This window comes from Drosophila obscura, unplaced genomic scaffold, assembly GCF_018151105.1.
Source record: "Drosophila obscura isolate BZ-5 IFL unplaced genomic scaffold, ASM1815110v1 contig_186, whole genome shotgun sequence".
Lineage (NCBI taxonomy): Eukaryota > Metazoa > Arthropoda > Insecta > Diptera > Drosophilidae > Drosophila > Drosophila obscura.
The window spans coordinates 10,180,224-10,197,746 of NW_024542774.1; the positions used below are offsets into that span (position 1 = coordinate 10,180,224).

Sequence of the window (17,523 nt, forward strand, 5' to 3'; positions counted from 1 at the left end):
GTGGCCTCAGTAGCAAGTGTCGCGTGCTGCACAGTGTCGCCTGCTATCACTGTCGAGCTCTCAGCGCGTAAAACTTGAAAAAAACCTTTCATTAATAAGACCAAAATTATGAATGCCTCTCTCTCTCTATCTCTCTGCGGCAACTCTCTGCGGCGACTCGACAACGACTCTGACGACTGGCGACTGGCGACAACTGTCAAAACAGGCCTGGGGACTGACTGCAGACGGATGGACTGTCTGTCCGCTCAGCTGAGTGTTGATGGCCCCAAAGCGGCGACAACTGGTGGATTTGTGTGCGCCTTATATAACGCACTCACAGTGCGACAAATGATTTACACAAATTATTTTGCAATGTGCGTTGGCCAATGGCTGCTTTAAGCTGGCCAAAAGCTGTCTCAGCCATCACCCCATCACCCATTACCCATTCGTCTCCGTGCTCTGCAGACCGAGTCTCCTCTTCCTTCTCCTTTGCCTTCTCCTGTTGGTTTCTGCTGCTGCTGCTGCTGCCTGTCGCCGTGAGCCGTAAGTCAAACAAATCAGTCGTGCCAGAAGATTAATGGCGGCATTATTGTGTCGCCTGCACAGTCATCCGCATCCTCAGCCTCATCGGCAGGGGCACCATCATCATCGTCATCATCATCGGAATGGACCTTCGGTCCTCTACACAGCACCCATCATCATCATTGGCAACTTCATCATGCGGCCGGTCATCGTGCCTTCCAGTAGGGAGGCAGCTGCGGCCGGCCATAACCCTCTCCCTCTCTACCCCTCACGATGCCCTTGGGGGGAGAGGTGAGCGCGTGACACGATCAGAGGCTGTTGCTGCGCATTGAACATTGGAAATGCCATGGCCATGGCATATCGATGGTCTGCCACTAACGTCTCACGTGAGCATCACTGGGTGGAAACCCTTCTGCTGTCATCTCTTCTGCATGTTGCATGCCGATTTTTCTTGCAGTAAATAATTTTTCATGCCATCTGTCCTACGTGTTATGTGTGTGTCTGTCTGGCCATGGGTCTCCCTGTCCCTGTCCCTGTCCCTGTCCCTGTCCGCCCCGTCAGTCGTACTCGTATTATAGCCCATTGATCAGTTTGTTTTACTAGCTCCTGGTGCTTGTTCTGGTCCTTGTTCTGGTTCTGGTTCTGGTCCTGGTCCTGGTCTGGTCTCCCAGCTCTCATCGTCGTCGTCTGGGTTTGTGTACATTTCGGATTATGAACTCTTTAGAACGTTCCACTCTTGTGTGTATGCGACTCTGTATGGATGGGGCATAGGGCATAAGGCACGAGGAAGATGGAGATGCAAATGCAGATGGAAATGGAATTGGAAATGGAGATGCCTGCCTGATGGTCAATCGAGCAAACGATGCGGCAGTGATGGAAAGAGTTTCAGAGACTTGGTTTCCATTTTGATTATGATGGATGCTCTTGAAGGGCAAAGCTTTTGAGGCTGACTGACTGTCAACGCGTTATAATCCATTTTAAAGAGATAATCGGCATACTTTTCCATCGATTTGTGTGCCAGGTCTTGCTTGTGTGTGTGTTTTCTTACGAAAGGTTGTGTATGCCCCAATATATTATTCAACAAAGACTTGCCCTGGATGTTCCTAGTGGCTTGGCCTTTCTCTTCACTGCTCCTTACTGTGCCTTGTGGGGGCCAGAAGGGGTCTGAAAGTCGAGGGCTAGAGCCTGGAACTATGCAAATTTGTTTAGTTTATTGAGCTGCACTCGTGGGGCAGCCCTAGCCGAAAGCAGGCACCCGTCGCAAATGCCTGCCTGGCTGCCTGACAAACAGTTGGCATTGTCCTCCCGCCAGGACCAGAGTGCCAGAGCTGGCTGCAATGCTGTAAAAGTTTCGCAGTGCCAGAATGGAGGAGAGCATTTAATTAAATTCCTTTGCACCTTTAGTGCTGCGCTAAAAATTCCACAGCCAGGGCACAGCCGCCCCATACCAAGGGTGCTCTGTGGCGTTGAGCTGGAGTCCCAACCCGGTAGCTGCCACAGCCATAACAAATTAATCTTTGTGGCCTGCCTCCGGCTCGTTGGGGTTTGGCCCCCCCCCCAACTCACCCGGCGCCCTGGTCCGTGTACGACTCCGGCAAGCCCCACAAATGAGGCATTTGATTTTAAAACTAGCAAAAGTTTCCGAAACAAAAGAGGAGGCCCCGAATCGGGCAGATCGCGCAACTAATTTATGACAGGGAGAAAAAGCTCTATTCAATCAGTTGCTGAATTATGTTGACAGGCCACGCACATTTGACAGGCACTGTGGCGCACAAGTTTTCAATTTTCTTTCTTGCATTTTGTCTTTAATATTGCCAGGAACCGGCAGGAAATGCACAACAAAAGCAACGACCGCCGCTTTGGCTGCCTCCTCCGCTGTTTAATCGATAACTTTCTTCGTTGAGGCTTTTTTGCCTCTTAGCAGTTAGCGTTTTATGGCCAGCAGGACATGCAACGTGATTTGACAGCTTGCTGTCATGTAGCGACATAGAGCAGGGGGATAATGGAGAGTAGCCCACTGACCAAATTTGGGACCGATTCAAAATCTTTTTCTTAGTAGAAATCAATTGCCAAAAGCCAAAAGGAGGGGGGACAGAAAATGGGGTGTGCGTGAGAGAGACGTGCGACAAGCGGCAACTTTTCAATTTCTTTGCACGCACACCAACCAGCTCGTCGCACCTACCACCCGCCCCGCTTGCACACACCATCCAGTTTGCCGATGGTGTCCTTGCCCCAGAGCAACGCTTGATGCTTGTCCTTTAAGCCACTTGCCATCTTTTGTCCTTGGGGGCAATCAATCCGTGTTAATGGCTCTGCAGCTAAATCAAAAAGATTTCTCTGGGGTTCTCTGCCACTAACAAAAATAAATCAAATAAAAAAAAAAAAAGTTAAAACTTTGCACAAATATTTTGGCCACTTAAGTTGGCCAAATCTTTGCCTTAAACTGCGCTGTGTAATCTGGTGGTGTGTGTGCTCGGGCTGCACATGCTCCAGCTATTTAATTATGTAGTATCCCTCAAGTCTGGCGATGCCAAGCGGCGGCGGCGGCGGCAGGGCAAAAGTTTTGTGCCTGCAAGTCTGCGGCCTGCAGGCTGCTGCTCCAACCGGCAACAACTTGTGTGTTCAGCTTCTGCTGCTGGTGCTGCTGCTACTGCTACTGCTCCTTCTTCATGCTGCCTGGCTACAGGCTGGCCAAATGCAATTTGTATGGCCGTCAAGTGCGGCTCGTTATTGCCAAATTTAGAACTGCTCGAAATAATTTCAACAAATTTGCGTGCAAACGAGGCAAGGAGAGAGCGAGAGAGACGCAGTTACAGCAGCAACATCATCAACAAAAGCCCAAAACTGCAATCTAAGAATTGTGCACCCGGCAAAAGTTTGCCAGGAAGCACAAGAACCTCTTATAAGTATGTGTATGTTTGGCTTTTGGGGGGTTACGATCCCAAACACACACAAAAAGGAAAATTTAATATATATTTCCTACAAATTTCCCACTTTATTTATTATTATTTATTTATTATTTATTTACCTTTAAAATTTTTATTATATTTATTTACTTTACGTTACGTTAAATTTTTATTATGTATATTTATTTACTGTACATTTTTATTATATTTATTTATTTTAAATTTTTATTATATTTATTTATTATTTATTTACTTTAAATTTTTATTATATTTATTTATTTATTTAAAATTTTTTATTATATTTAATTCCACGCTGTCTGCACTTAAAACTTGATCAACAATTTGCTTAGAAATTTGCCGTTTATTTAATTGATTGGCTTTCGAATCGCTATAGCTGGATAGCTGACACTTTTGTCGCCTGCCGCCCTGGCCAGGCCCAACTCGATAGCCAACCTGTCTGCCCCTCGCTCTACCACCTGCCTATTAGGGCTCCTCCACGTCCGGGTGCTGAGGCAGGGCACGTGCACTACAAACTTTAGCGGCAAAGTTGTCCAGCAGCAGGGTGGCAGGGCAAAGGCAACGGGAACGCAGTCCCTAGCCCCAGGCCAAGCTGCGCTTAAAACGGGGCTAACCGGAAGTGATGTTGGTGGCATGCACCTGCCTGCACCTGCACCAAAAGGTACAGCCATCGGTGTGGTGTGGTGTGGTGTGGCATGTTGGGGCACGGGGCACTGAGCATAGCTGGCGTAGTTTAATTATGTAGAAATCGAGACACGCACTTTTGCAGGCAACGCCATTAAACGATGCCCGGCCAAAGCGCTTTCCTCTGACTCTGCCACCCATTTTGCTGTTGCCACTGCGCCAGTGGCGCACTCGCTGCCACCGCCTGCACTGTGTGATGCTATCGACACGCCCACTTAGCGACACCCACCGCCTATAACTGGCGTACGCAAAATTTTGTGAGTGTTTTGCACCGTGTAGCCGTCTGGATGGGGGCATGATAATTTTGACAGGGAATTTGCAACAGCTGCAACGATTGCCATAGGCATTGCAGATTGTTCAGATGGAAGTGAAAGCATCACTCTACCAACCGGAACGAGATGGAATGAGATCTCCTTGGATTTTATCGAAGATTTTACAGTGCTGCTGCCATTGCAAAATCTAATCCAGGGTATGCCAGCCTTCGGCATTGCCTTTTGGAGCCCTCGCCAGACTCTTTATGGCATCAGCTGTGTGTGGAGTCGGAGCAGGGAGCTGTGTGCGATTATAAATTCTGTTGCATGTCAGGGGTTTTCATAGTGCGAACGATTCATGGGCTAGGTCTGGTCTGGTCTGGTCTGGTTCCCTGCGATGAGGTGCGAATAAATGTGTGGAATTGCATTAGCCTGCTTCTGTTGCTACTGCTGCTGCTGCGTATTATTCCTTTTGCCAAACACTTACTGCTGGAAAGGACTTAACTCTTGCTGCTGAAAGGAAAAAAAAGTGCAACTTTCATTCAGAGACCACCGCCGGCATAAATTTTAATATAAAGAACAGCAGAACAGCAGCAGTCAGTGAAAGCTGTGAAAGCGAGTCCTTTCTTTTCCACGCTGCTTTTTGTTTTTTTTTTTTTTTTCCACCATTGTTCTGTTTCTGCTGCTTTTCTGTTTATTTTGTATTACGAACTGTAGGAGACAGTCGTTTATATCAATTAGGCATAGGGTCTGGCTGCCACACAGCACAGCACTTGCCTTGCTGCAGGTTGTGGGCGGTTGGGGGGAGGGGGAGTGGCCAGGTTCAAATTGGGAACTGGAATACAGCTTTTAAATGAGTGCGAGCCCAGGTTAATTGATTTATTTTGCGAGTTTGCTGTTGTGGCAAATCATTCGATGTAGACATGCATTATTTTTTTTTCCTACTTTAAGAACCTATAAACCGACTTGCCAGTAGCCCAAAAGAAGTAGCCAGTCGAAGGGGGCAAAACAATTCGCGTTGCCAACGCAATTTCACACTTTGCCAGCTACAAATTGCAGCATCATAGTAGTCCTAGTGGCCCTCTGCCGCTGCCGCTGCCGCTGCCCGGCCAAGAGCCAAGAGCCGCCATGGCCAAGATTATAGAGACGACGACGGGCATGGAATTTTTATGATTTATGGGTGCCTGGGCCCTGGGCGCCTCGGGAACTTTCCTTCATCCTTTCTTTTCCTGTCTTCTTCATCATTTAGTTTTTTTTTTTTTGTTTTTTCTTGGATTCTCACCAAAAATTTGTTGCATTTTTTGCGGTTGCTCTCTGCTCATCCGATGGTTTTTTTTTGTCCCCCCTCTTGTTGCAATTCCAAGACAGCCTGCGGGAGGCCTTAGGTCAGGCGTTGCTCTCTGGCCATTTTGATAAATGAGTTTTCCGCTTTGCCATGAGACGCGAGGGGGTCTAATGGGGACAATACCTACATACATTTACCCACCCACCCACCCACCTCCCCCACAGCGCACTTCATCCTGCCATCAGTCATATCGAAAGCTAATTAATCCGACATGGGTCCCAGAAGGTCCGCATAATCGATATTGATTGTGACAAAAGGGCTGCTGGGAGATTCACATCAAATGATATCCCGATAAAAATATGTGCGTGCCCTCACTGATTGCCTGCTTCCTGTATTTCACAGCAACATTCAACATGCTGACTGCATTCATTCTGCTGGTGTCGTGTGTCCTGACAGGTGATCCCATCAATCGAACATCGCATAGAAATCTCAGCAACTCTCGATTTCATAGATAAAAGTATGGTGGGAGGCAATGTATCGGCGATTATTTTCGTTGTATGGATGCTCATCCATATTCCCCTCATTTTTGGCGTCTTTCAGGTCAGAATCTGCGACCAGAAAAATACTACATCTTGTGATCGTATTTTCTCGTGTTCCTTGGCAGCACAAAACGGTTTTAATGTGGACGTACATCGTCGCCTGGCCCGTCTTCTTCCTGTGCCTGACCATCTTTACGCTGCTCATCTACTGCTCGGTGATCAAGTGGTATCATTACCTGCGTCTGTGTTGGCCTATCTGGTCCCTTAGCGTGTGGCTTGGTGAGTTTTCCCCCCACGTGGTTTACCTCCCCCCACAAACCCGCTAAGAGATCTGCCACTGCAGTGACTGCCTTTCTATCTTGGGGCTTGGCCGTTGCCTACTTGTGCGTTGACCAGAAGATTTCATCCGAGGAATCATCCGCATTCTCGATACAATCGTAGTCTCAGATCTTTGCTCTTGTCTACACTTTGAGGCAAAAGTGCAATAAAGCATACAAGAAATTTATTTATTTATCTAGGATTTATTTATGACTCTGATCCTCATGCTCCGGATGGGGGGCAGCATGCAACTGTTGCATGAGGCGCGTTTTTTATGAACACAACTGCACAGTGGGTGGGGAGCGGGGGAAAAAGGCATAAATTTTATGACTGAATGAGCAGAACGAGTCTGTCTCGGCATAGGGGTTGCAGTTGAAGTTGCAGGTGTGTGTGTGCGGCGTGGGGGGGGAGGAGAGGAAGCACAACAAAAAAGTACGCTGAAATTTTCAACTAAATTATTCATTGAGCGCGCAATCGAGCTGGAAAAGTGCAATGCACATTGCTCATCGCCTACCTGCCACTCGCTCCCCCACAGTAGCTTTTTATCCGGCCACATGAACGGGTGTGAATATGAATGTGAGTGCCCCATTGCGAGTGTGAGTGTGTGCGGTTGGAATGTCTCGTTGGATGTTTTGCCTGCTGACTTTCCATGCCATGAAGGTACCATGCAGATGTTTGCCATACAGCAAAGGAAAACATATACATACATATATGTATATTCTCTAGAAAGCATTTTATGATATAGAAACGATCAATCGGTTGGGGTATCCAAAGCAAAAGGGTATTCGATTGCCCTTACCCTTTTAATTTATGTGCCATCGAGTCAGGGGCCATGGCTGGTGGCATGCCACTCAACCACTTGACACTTTGTGCGGGATAGGGAAATAAGGAAAGGCAGAACGGGAGAATGAGAGACAGATGGAAGGACAGAGAATGAAAAATATATATGCATGGATCGGATCAACTGGGGAAATGGAAGCAAGCGGTTGAGTTTTTAGCTGTTAGCTGGCACATGGAAATTATCACCCTTGAATGGTGCCAGAAGCTGCCACGACTCATGATTGAATCCCTAACGCAAAAAGAGGGGCATCTAATCCATCAGGTAATTGAAGATTAAATTATTAAATGCTCCATTAAGAAGTGCTGCCAGCTGCCAGCGGCCTGCTATTGCTCCTGAGCAAATAGTTCACTTCTGAAATGCACACAGAGACCGCCCGGAGTTTGTCTTCTTAATTAGTGGACAAGTTTGAAGTCGGTTGCCGCCTGCTACTTGAGTGGCGCCTCTCCAGTGCCAGAGCCAGTGCCACAGCCACAGCCACAGCTAAGCTGTGTGTGTGTGTGTCCTTCCGTAGGATTCTGTTTGCTTTGTGCGGATTATGATTATTATATGGCAATTATGCGTCGCTCTATCTCTCTCAGTCTTTTGTCAAATTTTGCATTAAGTGAGTGAGGGGCCCTAAGTAAATTTCATTGGTCCGCAAAATTTTGTGTCAATTTGTAGCAAATCTCTTCTGCATTTTGCTCGGGAATGCACTAGTTCATTCCGTGCCCGTGCCCGTGCCCGTGCCCATGCACACCGTATATCCTCCCCCTGTTGGCCACAGCCAGTTACTGGGCAAGTTATGTCGTTTTTGGGGCTGCATCGAATCGATAATTATCCAAGTTGCAGTCAAGTACAGGCATGTGTAAGCACCTCCCCCCCCCCACCCCACCACACGACCCATCCATTGGCCACTAACAATATGCCGCAATTTGGAGGCAGCTGCCTTGATAAATGTCCAGCTGCCTGCTGGTTGCTGGTTGCTGGTTGTGGGTGTGGCAGGACTCCATCCAGCCAGGCAGTCAGGACTCACCTTCAATGGACAAATTAACATTTCGACAAAGGCAACCTAATCAAATGTCACAATCACGCATGGGGCAGGATAGCAGAGCCAGGCCGTAACCAGCTCCAGCTCCAGCTGCAGAACTGAACCCTATCCCTCCGGCCTGGATGCCTGCATGTTCTGGCTGAAACTTCAGCCATGCCCCTGTGCTGTGCCCCTGGCCCCGTGGCTCTGACACTTTTTGTGCTGCCCTTCGCATAACTTTCACTCTTGTCAGTTGCAAATTACATTGCACGTCTGCAGTGCGAGGCAGCAGTCTGAGGCAGCAGTCCGAGGCAGCAGTCCGAGGCAGCAGTCCGAGGCAGTGCCCTGGATCAGCAGTTGAGTTGGGGGTGTCGTAATTTAAAGCTTATTTTGACACTCCACACCGCCCACACCCTACGGGGCACTTCACTTCACTTCCCCCGGGAGCAGGAGCAGGAACAGGAGAAGGAGCCCGGGAAACAGCAACTCCGGCAACACCCAATTTGCATCTTTCAAAATCGTGTTTTGTTACATTTTGTGCATGCGCAAAAATTAGCATACGACAATTAACACTCTAAAGGCGGATGGCAAGGCAACGGATGGCGAAGGTCCTGCCACACATGTGTCCGTGCTCTGCTTATCCTCTGCAGCAGTTCACGAAATGCAACAACGTGGCGTATGCGTAATGCTGTCTTCTGTTCAAGCTGAAATGTGAGTGGTGGGGGGGGAAGAGCGTGAGAGCGTGAGGGGAATGGTGGAATAAGCTGAAAGACAGAGAACAACTGGGTGTAGATATGTTAATGGAGTTGATGTTGCAAAAGCAAACCAACCTAATGAGAATTTGCAAATATTTGTACATCACACGCACACGATATGCCAGCAGCCGGGGGAAACGGGGGAAGCGTACGGATCTGATCACATGAATTCAAGGATTTTCATTTGATAAGCAAAACATTCTGAACAGTTTGGGAGTGTTAAATGTGTGTAGGAACTAAACATTGCATACTACTTATAGTCGTTATCCTGCAATATCTAATTAATGTTACAAATTCGATGGGAGAGCACTCCGCGGTTATCCATGCAACAGATCTATGACTGCCCCCCTTCTGCGGGTATTTGTGTGATTATCTTGAAGCAAATTAAGCAACACAATCAGCCGCAAACAATTCACACAGAAATCGAAATCGAAATCGAAGCGACGCGCATAGTGGCAGAGTTGCCACAAAGGGTTGCAGTTGATGTCTGAAGAAAGGGACAGATAAAGGGCTGTGGGTAGAGGGGGTTGGCAAGGGGATGTGGATGTGGATGTGGCTGTGGGACGTGGAGCACAACGTTTGCTGTTTGATGGCGATGCCAAGAAATGTCATGATACAGCGCGATACAGCGTGGCAGCAGGAAGTGGGAACAGAAGAGGTACTCCATACACACACACACACATATACATATCTACAGGACATCACACACACACACACACACACACACACACTTAATACGCTTAATTGACTTTCATGCATGCACGACTGAATGCAGCTACATGACAGCAAAAGGAGCAGCATCATGGTCGCCGCCAGAGGACAGCAGCCCCATGGCCAAAAGGATTGCGCGGGGAGCGGAGCAGCGAGAAAGGGGCTGTGGATAGCGGTCTGGCATGTTGGCCAAGCTGCTGCTGCTGCTGCTGCCAACTGACGCGAACTGTTGTGACTGGTGGCAGCAGCAGCAGCACCAGCAGCAGCACCAGCAGCAGCAGCAGCATTAGCGATGCGCAATCCTTTCCAAAATTAGGCACAGGCACAGGCGACACCATTCCCAAAAACAGAGTAATCCCAAATACCGAAACACGAAGAGACCAGACCAAACACCAAAAGAAAAATTAGTCGCGCTGTGTCACACAATGCCAAAGAGATTGATCGACTGTCGTGGTACCCAAAGAAGAGCATCAAAAACGTTTTGCAAAACACTTCCCATAGAATTCTTAATTATGCTTAAGCCTGAGCTATAGATTAGCCGATCTTTTGGCGTTAACAGTGTACCCCCCCGTGTGTTGCAAATCCTAAGATAGTCGAGTGGTTACTTAATCCAAGCTCTGGCACACCCAGTGATGCCAGGGATGTGCCTCATCCCTTGGGTATCGCCAACAAAAGGAATACCAGCGCAGAGTGTTAAACAGTTATGCCATGGAGCAGGGGCTCAACCATACCCATAATCGCACCCAAATCGCTTACAGAGGCGCCCCCCGCCCCATTTTCGCCACATCTTTTTGCACTTCCCCTTGCCAGTCATCTCCTGCGGCTCACGTTCGCATTCAATCATCGATTCACTTCATTGAATCACTTATTCAGTGTTTTGCTGTTGCTGAAAATGCCGATGTTTCATGATTTATCCGCCCTCCTGCCACCGGTTTCCCCTCCCCTATCGAATGGTGTTGTTTGGTATTGTGTGGATTTTGTGGCACTTTTTCCGGGCCGGGGAAGAGGTCGTGTGTGTGTGTGTGTGTGCTTGTTTGGGTTTGTCATTCGCATTTGACAGTCGTCGGTGGGCACAAAACTTGACAATTATGCAGGAATTTCTATTCATGGTTTTAATCCAGTCACATTTGCGGCAAATACAAAATATGACTACTATAATTCCCGCTAAACGTTGGCCTGAAAAACCGGATACGTGATCCCATTTCGATTTCGTGTGCATGGAAAATGATGCCAAAAATTAATGCCCCATCGAAATGTGGCCTCAGCTTTAAGCAACAGATTTTGCCGCATTCTCTGACATGCCTCAAATCATTCTTAAGTGCATTTGGGCACCCTTTTTACGACTTTTGCTACCTTCTTGCTGCACCTTAACCCTGATGTGCCCTTTCCCGTTTCCACCATCCGCTGTAGACAACTCTCATTTTGTCACAGTCTCATCTCTGAATGAAGTCAATGTCAGACAGTGGCATGGTGGAGGCGGAGATATGGGCTGGCCTGGCTGTTCCTCAAGTGAAACTCAATTACACACATACCTGCGAATAAAGCACTCTGAAAGAATGCGACAAGCTGTGTGGCAGAGAGGCGAGCGGGCCATGAATCACGTTTATTTATTTACATGCAAAACATAAGCGAAACATTCTTTGCCTTTGGCTGGTGCAAGTGTGTATACCCTTAATGTTTGGGGTGTTCAGAAGCGCCGCTTTTCCCAATTTGCAAAATACAATTGTCATTCACATTTAATGGCCACTCGTTTGCAGCTGGTTCATAAACGATATGCGGGCTATGAATTTTAACAGTTTAATAGAAATGAATTCAGAAGTTGTTTGCCATTTTACGGGAGCACTCCAACCGGCTGAACCACTCACAAAGCGATACAGGACCGCATTAAAAATGATCCATAAAAGATACTTACAACCGCTGCGATAGGGGGGGTGTAGTGCTGCTTGTATGACTTTTATAACCGACATGCGTATATATTTTAGAGATCGAGATATCAGGGTAACCCGTACTGGGAAAGGGTATCCGGAGTGCTGCCGCTGGTGCTGCTGCTTTCACTTGGCTCCTTTCACCCGATGTTTATGCCAAGAATCAACAAAGGGATACACAGAGAGACAAACGCACGCACACACACGCACACACACATGGTCCTGCAGCTGGCGCATAATGAGCGCAAAAACATCCTGTGCCCGATTGTCTGTCCTCCTCCTCCTCCTCCTCCTCCTCCTCGGAGACCTGGCCCTGCCGCCAGTTCTGGTTCATATTCTGCAAGGATTTGTGCGCTTTTAGCGATGGAGAAGTATTCTTGGAAAATTCTTCTGCTTGCTGTATTTTCAACAGAGGGCCAGGACATGAATGCGACTGTGTCCCGTGTCGGTGTGTGAGCCTGCCCCGTGTACTCTGTTGCTGCTGCTGCTGCTGCTCCCGTACGTTGCAACCCTGTTTTGTTCTGCTTCGTGCCACAGAGTGCCAACCCGCTGCGTTTTGGCGACATGTGTCGCATTCTTCGCATCCTGCCAAAGTTAAATGGATCTCGTAATTGTTGTCATGGCCTCAGAGTCGCTCTCAATGCTGACTCCTGCTTCTGTCGCTTGTCTCCCGTCTCCTGCTCCTGCTTAATTGTTTTCTTTGGTACTGCGAGGCGTATTTTATAGAAATTGCGGTTTAATTGCTGCATTTTAAAGCAATTGAAAGGACACTGAGCGTGTGCCCAGCCCAGCCCAGCCCAGTACCGCCCCCCGCCGTTCAGACATGTCCTTTCAAAAGAGGGGGGATAACATGATACTTGCTGTGACTTCTTTGTCACTTCTCCTTCACTCGGATGGATGGCTGGTGCGACCTTTTGAACCCTTTGTACACGATTTGAACACAACAAGAAATATGAAAGTGGAAAAACACTGGCGTAAGACCCTTGAGTACTTATAACTCGTTATGGCACGTAATGCAGTCAAATGCTGGCTGGGGGCAAGACCACGCAGGTGGCGAATATTGCAATCGATCAACCCACAATCCTCTTTGATGGATGGATGCGCGCTGCAAAAGTTCCACTTGAACTTGTTGTGGTTGGGAGTGAAAATTAATATTTTTCATCTGCGTTTAGTTTTGTTTTCTCAAATTATATTTTTTCATTTCTTTTGGTTGTAGTTTTCCACTTTTAACTCAATTTCTGCTTCATTAATTGATTGATGGATTGGTGATGATTGATTTTCTATTCTTAGTTTCTTTAAATGGATTAAAAATCACTTTAAAATTATTTCCATTCCATTTCCATAGAAAAGATTTCCACTGTTGGCTGTGTTTTTCTGAATCCGTTCTGAATCGTGAATCGTGTTGCAAAGTTGCAAGATTTACGCTGGCAACATTGATGTGGAATAGTTCTTTTGGTGAGGCATTAAAAGCAAAAAAAATCGTTCAATGCTAAAAGTCCATGCAAATGCCACCATCAGGCCACTGCAGGCAGCCCTATTGCTCCCCTCGGTCTGGCCCCTTGAATGGCAATTTTCCGTGCAGTTTCATTTGATTCTGCAACTGCCGCTAGAACCGTTTTTTTTTTTACGATGGAGCTGAAACGTCTATAAAACTCAAACGAATGCACACAAATCGCAAATCATTTATCATAAAAGCGCATCATCGTTGCCACTTGCCCCCGACTTTTGGTTCCCCTCCCGCCCAAAAAAGAGAATGCTCATTGAATGCTCCAGTGAATGTCCTTAGCCCCAGCAGCCGCCCCTCATTCTGCTGCTAATCAGTGACTTTTGTGCAACTTACCTGGTAAATCGAAAGCAGAGACGACGCAACGCAGGGAATAGCTGCAAGAAAACAAAGGAATATCACAGGATGAGACACAAATCGAAACTGGGCCACACAATAAAACTGCCAACTAAAAGTCAGGCAGCTGCAGCTGCATCTGCATATACAGGGACGAATACAGGAGCTCTCATTATAGACACAGATACAAGATTTGCGGTAAGAGGAAAAAGCCGTCAAACGACTGCCGAATTAATTATCAACACAAAATGCCTGACGTGGCCCAAAAGTGGAAATTAATTATTTCCCTATTAGTTGAAGCATTGATTTTGCGGTTGCCACTCGTAGATGGTTGTGTTTGCTGTTGCAGTGGCAGTGGCAGTGGCAGCTTATGTTGCCGGTCCACACGATGACAGATTGGCAGTTACACATTCAGCCTAAATGCTTTGCTTTGCTTGGCTTTGCTTTGGTTAACGCCCGTTGAGAGTGTCGTTGTCGGTTATGAAAAGCACTCAACGGACAGGAACTGTGAACGACAAGTCCATACTCGTTACAGGGGTGTATCACAGCACCTTCCCACAATGTTTTGCCATTAATCAATGTTCAATGGCAATAACCTCCAAGGCGAGACGTTAGGTAAATGGCATTATTCGGATCACACAAATAGATCGCTGACAAAGGTATACTTTATAGGCTTTAGGCTTTCCCCCTTCTAATCTGCTTATGGTTTTGTTTTGAAAGTGTTGCTGGTATACGAGCTAAAGGAAGTATTAATGTATGCACTTTCCAGTCATCAACTCTGCATGTTATGCGTGGGCACGATCACATTTCACTTCCTTCTGGCTAACAGTAGGGATCGCATTGCACTTCCTCCTTCCAGCACAGGGCACATGGCCCACAATCTCCAACACGTCGCGTGATAAACGAAGAAAATCACCTGATACGTACCCCTCTTCGACAAATAAAACCAGCCACAGGCCAAGCACACACAACATTTGTTGGGAGACGGCAGTAGACTGTGGCAGACAGACTGTTGTGAGGCTGTTTCATTTTCGCAGTATTTTTTTTTAGTGTCTGCAATTAATGAATGGTTCGGTCGGCTGGTCGTTTGGTCTGTCGGTATCCCTCGCCTTACGGACACTGACAGCTCCAGTCCAATCGACTGCCCGGTGTCCCGTGTGTCAGTTGGCTTAATTTACGAGCTAATGCCCACAACTTAAGGCCGTAAAAGAGCAAATCGGTAAGGAGGCTAGATTTATATAAGATAAAGTAACTGGCAATTTGAGTATTAATGCAAATAACGGAGGGGGGGACAGCCGCCTCGGAGGTGTGGATGGGAAAATTGAATGTTCAGATTTATCGACTGAAAAACTAACCAAAAATCCATTTTCCAGGCAATTATTGCCTTAACAAAAAATGTGGAAATCGATCAAACCAGGAGCAGAATTTTATATTAATTTCATTGGCTTATCTTGCACAGAAATTTAATCGCCCGAAGAGAGAGAGTGAGAGTGAGAGAGATGGATTTCCATCAATTAAAGACTTGGAAAATGTGGATTATTTAAGTGAAAACTGTTTCAGGGCGGAGTGGATGCAGTTGGCAACATTGTTGTGGGGCAGTCTGCTCTGGCTAGTCTTGCTAGTTGAACGGAAACGGTGCACATCTGGCAGGGAAAACTCTGTTAGCTACCTCAAGTGGCAACATGCTTAGACAACCAACAGCAGAACCAGCCACGTTGGGTAGGGGAGGGAATCTATGCGGGTGGGCTAGCAGTAGTTGTATTCTACAGCCCCGAGGCACTGCAAATGTTGTTGTTCAACAACAATCAGCAACAGCAGCAACAGTAGCAAGAGTAGCAGCAGTAGCAACAAGCTGCAACAATCTGCTTTGCTGATTGACGTCGAATGTTGTGGTTTCGGTTAGGATATTTGGTACCAAAATACCACCAGCAATCCCTCACAATGACGACGATGCTGTGGATATATTGTGGATGCCCTGGATGAGATGAGGTTGTGGAGGTTTCTGGGCATTCTGGGGTACACATCGGTGTCCTGGCACTTAGTTTTGAATTTGTTTCCAAAGTGCAACTTTCCCATCGAGTTTCCTCCAATGGATTAAAAGGCGAACCCAATGCATATTTATTCTCTGAAGAGCAAAACCAACTAATGAGTTCTCTGGGGTTCTGCCTGGTCAAATGTTTCTGCTTCAAAGTGATACGAGCAAAGTATATATCAAAATGTTTTGTGCAATTTTGGTGGTGCAAAGAAATCACTTTAAAAAATGTTTATTTTATTTAAATATGCAAAGAAAACTCATTTAAGGATGGACAAATAAATAAAAACGCAAACAAATTTATTGAAATTAAATATTCGATTTTATTTTATTTGAACTTTTACTTAAAAATAATAATTAAAACTAATTTCTTGAAATAATCGATTAAACTTAATTAAGTAATATGAATAAAAAAAAAATTAAACTCAAATTCCAGTTCCAGATGGCAATACCTTTTCTTTTTCTGTTGGCTTTTATTGCACTAAAACTCTTTATTTTCGGGCTGGCTAATGCTTATGTTTTTATGTCTTGCACTTCTGCCTTTTCTGTGGTTCCTTTTGGGCCCAAAGCCGCGCTGCACACAAGAAGCAAAGCTGATCCACGCACTGCAAAGTCCAAGGTCAGTTATTTCACTTTCGGGCTGTTTCACACACTGTTTTGAGATCTGTTTCGGGTTTGTTCACTGATATCGGCACTGGGTGGAAAAGCGCGCGCGCAACTTAAACGCGAGCAAGGAGCAACGGCAGCAAAGGATCTCTCCGCGAGCGGAGCAGAAAGCCGAGCAGAGGCGAGAACTTGGCTTAAAAGCGCAACAACGACGAGATCTAACGGCAAACTGGGTACAAACCCGTGGGGCTGGACGACGACTAGAACCGCACGGAAACGCAGTCGGCTGGAGACTGAAGGAGCAGGCGGCAGAAGCAGCGCTGGCAGGCGTGAGGCACTTGCGGCACTTGCAGTCGGTTGCAGTAGGTGCGCTTCTTGGGCGGATGGCGATTGCGGATTGTGGCAGCCTAATGCCTTCGCCCAGAACGGAAGCGGCAGCAGCGCCAGCAATAGTTGCACTCGACGCTGGCAGCGCTGCTGCCGCCACAGCCACTGCAGTTGCACTCAAAGTCAGCTCGAGCCGAATGTGCCTGCCGTTTGGTTCTGGCTCAAGAAGCCGAAGCTGCATCGGTGCCCACACGAAGCGGCAGCTCTGCCGAATCGACTTCGGCCCCCCGCTTGCAGTTAATGAGGCAAAAAAGAACAGACAAAGCGCAGACAAAAAGAGAACGAGAACAAGAGCAAAAGCAAAAGCAAAGCCATGTTATTGCCAGAATGTTAGCAGCGCGCTGTTAGCTGCCGCTGCTGTTAAGAGCTACAGCTGTTAATGGGCCAGCAGATCCGTTAACAGTGAGTGAAAGCAGGAAATGCACAGCGCCAGAACCCAGGAGCAACACAACACTCAAAGTGCGATAGGCACAGAGCATGAGAAAGGCAATTGAAAGTGAAATACTATGCCCAGAGAGTGTATTCGTATGAGCTGGCGGGCTCTCTTGCGGTAGTCGCATATTATGCTCCAATGAGTGGAGCCATGGAGAGCCGTCCAGCTGGCAGCTGCCAATTTCAAGTTGTATTTATATAGGGTAAGGAATTACCTAAGAGCGCTCTCTTCATTGCATTTCATGCAAAAAAACCCCCGATCCAGAGATTGAGCGGGCGAGCCCAAAGTCTTCATTTCTCTTTTCCATCTTTCGGTTACATTTTATGCAATATATTCATAGCAATACCTATTTGTTCGAGCATTGCAAGAGTCAATACATTTAACACGGTTTTAATAGTTTCCTTTGTTTGCGTTCATACAATATTGACCGATTCCGGCTAAAGATATTGCCGTCTGTTTCCATGTTTTGCCATATGTTGTTTACC

General features: G+C 46.9%; 2 protein-coding genes across 2 annotated transcripts in view; one reads left to right on the forward strand and one right to left on the reverse strand.

Annotated features, from left to right (window-relative positions):
• The window catches only part of LOC111076832 (protein muscleblind), a 164,169-nt gene extending 147,559 nt beyond the window's left edge, over positions 1–16,610 (reverse strand). Inside the window, exons 1-2 of the mRNA XM_041593102.1 lie at positions 16,065–16,610; positions 13,581–13,621 (exon numbers count right to left, since the gene is read on the reverse strand). The gene's annotated coding sequence lies outside the window, so the exon portion shown is untranslated. The remainder of the gene's footprint in view (positions 1–13,580; positions 13,622–16,064) is intronic.
• On the forward strand, positions 6,004–6,653 carry LOC111079237. The gene is made up of 4 exons (XM_022374344.2): positions 6,004–6,101; positions 6,157–6,245; positions 6,310–6,463; positions 6,528–6,653. The coding sequence occupies exons 1-4, from the start codon at positions 6,005–6,007 to the stop codon at positions 6,623–6,625; spliced, it is 438 nt and encodes a 145-aa protein (XP_022230036.1). The 5' UTR covers position 6,004; the 3' UTR covers positions 6,626–6,653.
• Positions 16,611–17,523: the final 913 nt, after the last annotated feature.

What these genes read in the sequence shown, in the direction of transcription:
- LOC111079237 (XM_022374344.2), top strand. Translation starts at nt 6,005, where the DNA reads ATGTGCGTGCCCTCACTGATTGCCTGCTTCCTGTATTTCACAGCAACA. An exon ending in GGTGTCGTGTGTCCTGACAG is followed by an intron (nt 6,102 to 6,156) that starts GTGATCCCATCA and finishes TCGATTTCATAG; the next exon opens with ATAAAAGTATGGTGGGAGGC. An exon ending in TCATTTTTGGCGTCTTTCAG is followed by an intron (nt 6,246 to 6,309) that starts GTCAGAATCTGC and finishes GTTCCTTGGCAG; the next exon opens with CACAAAACGGTTTTAATGTG.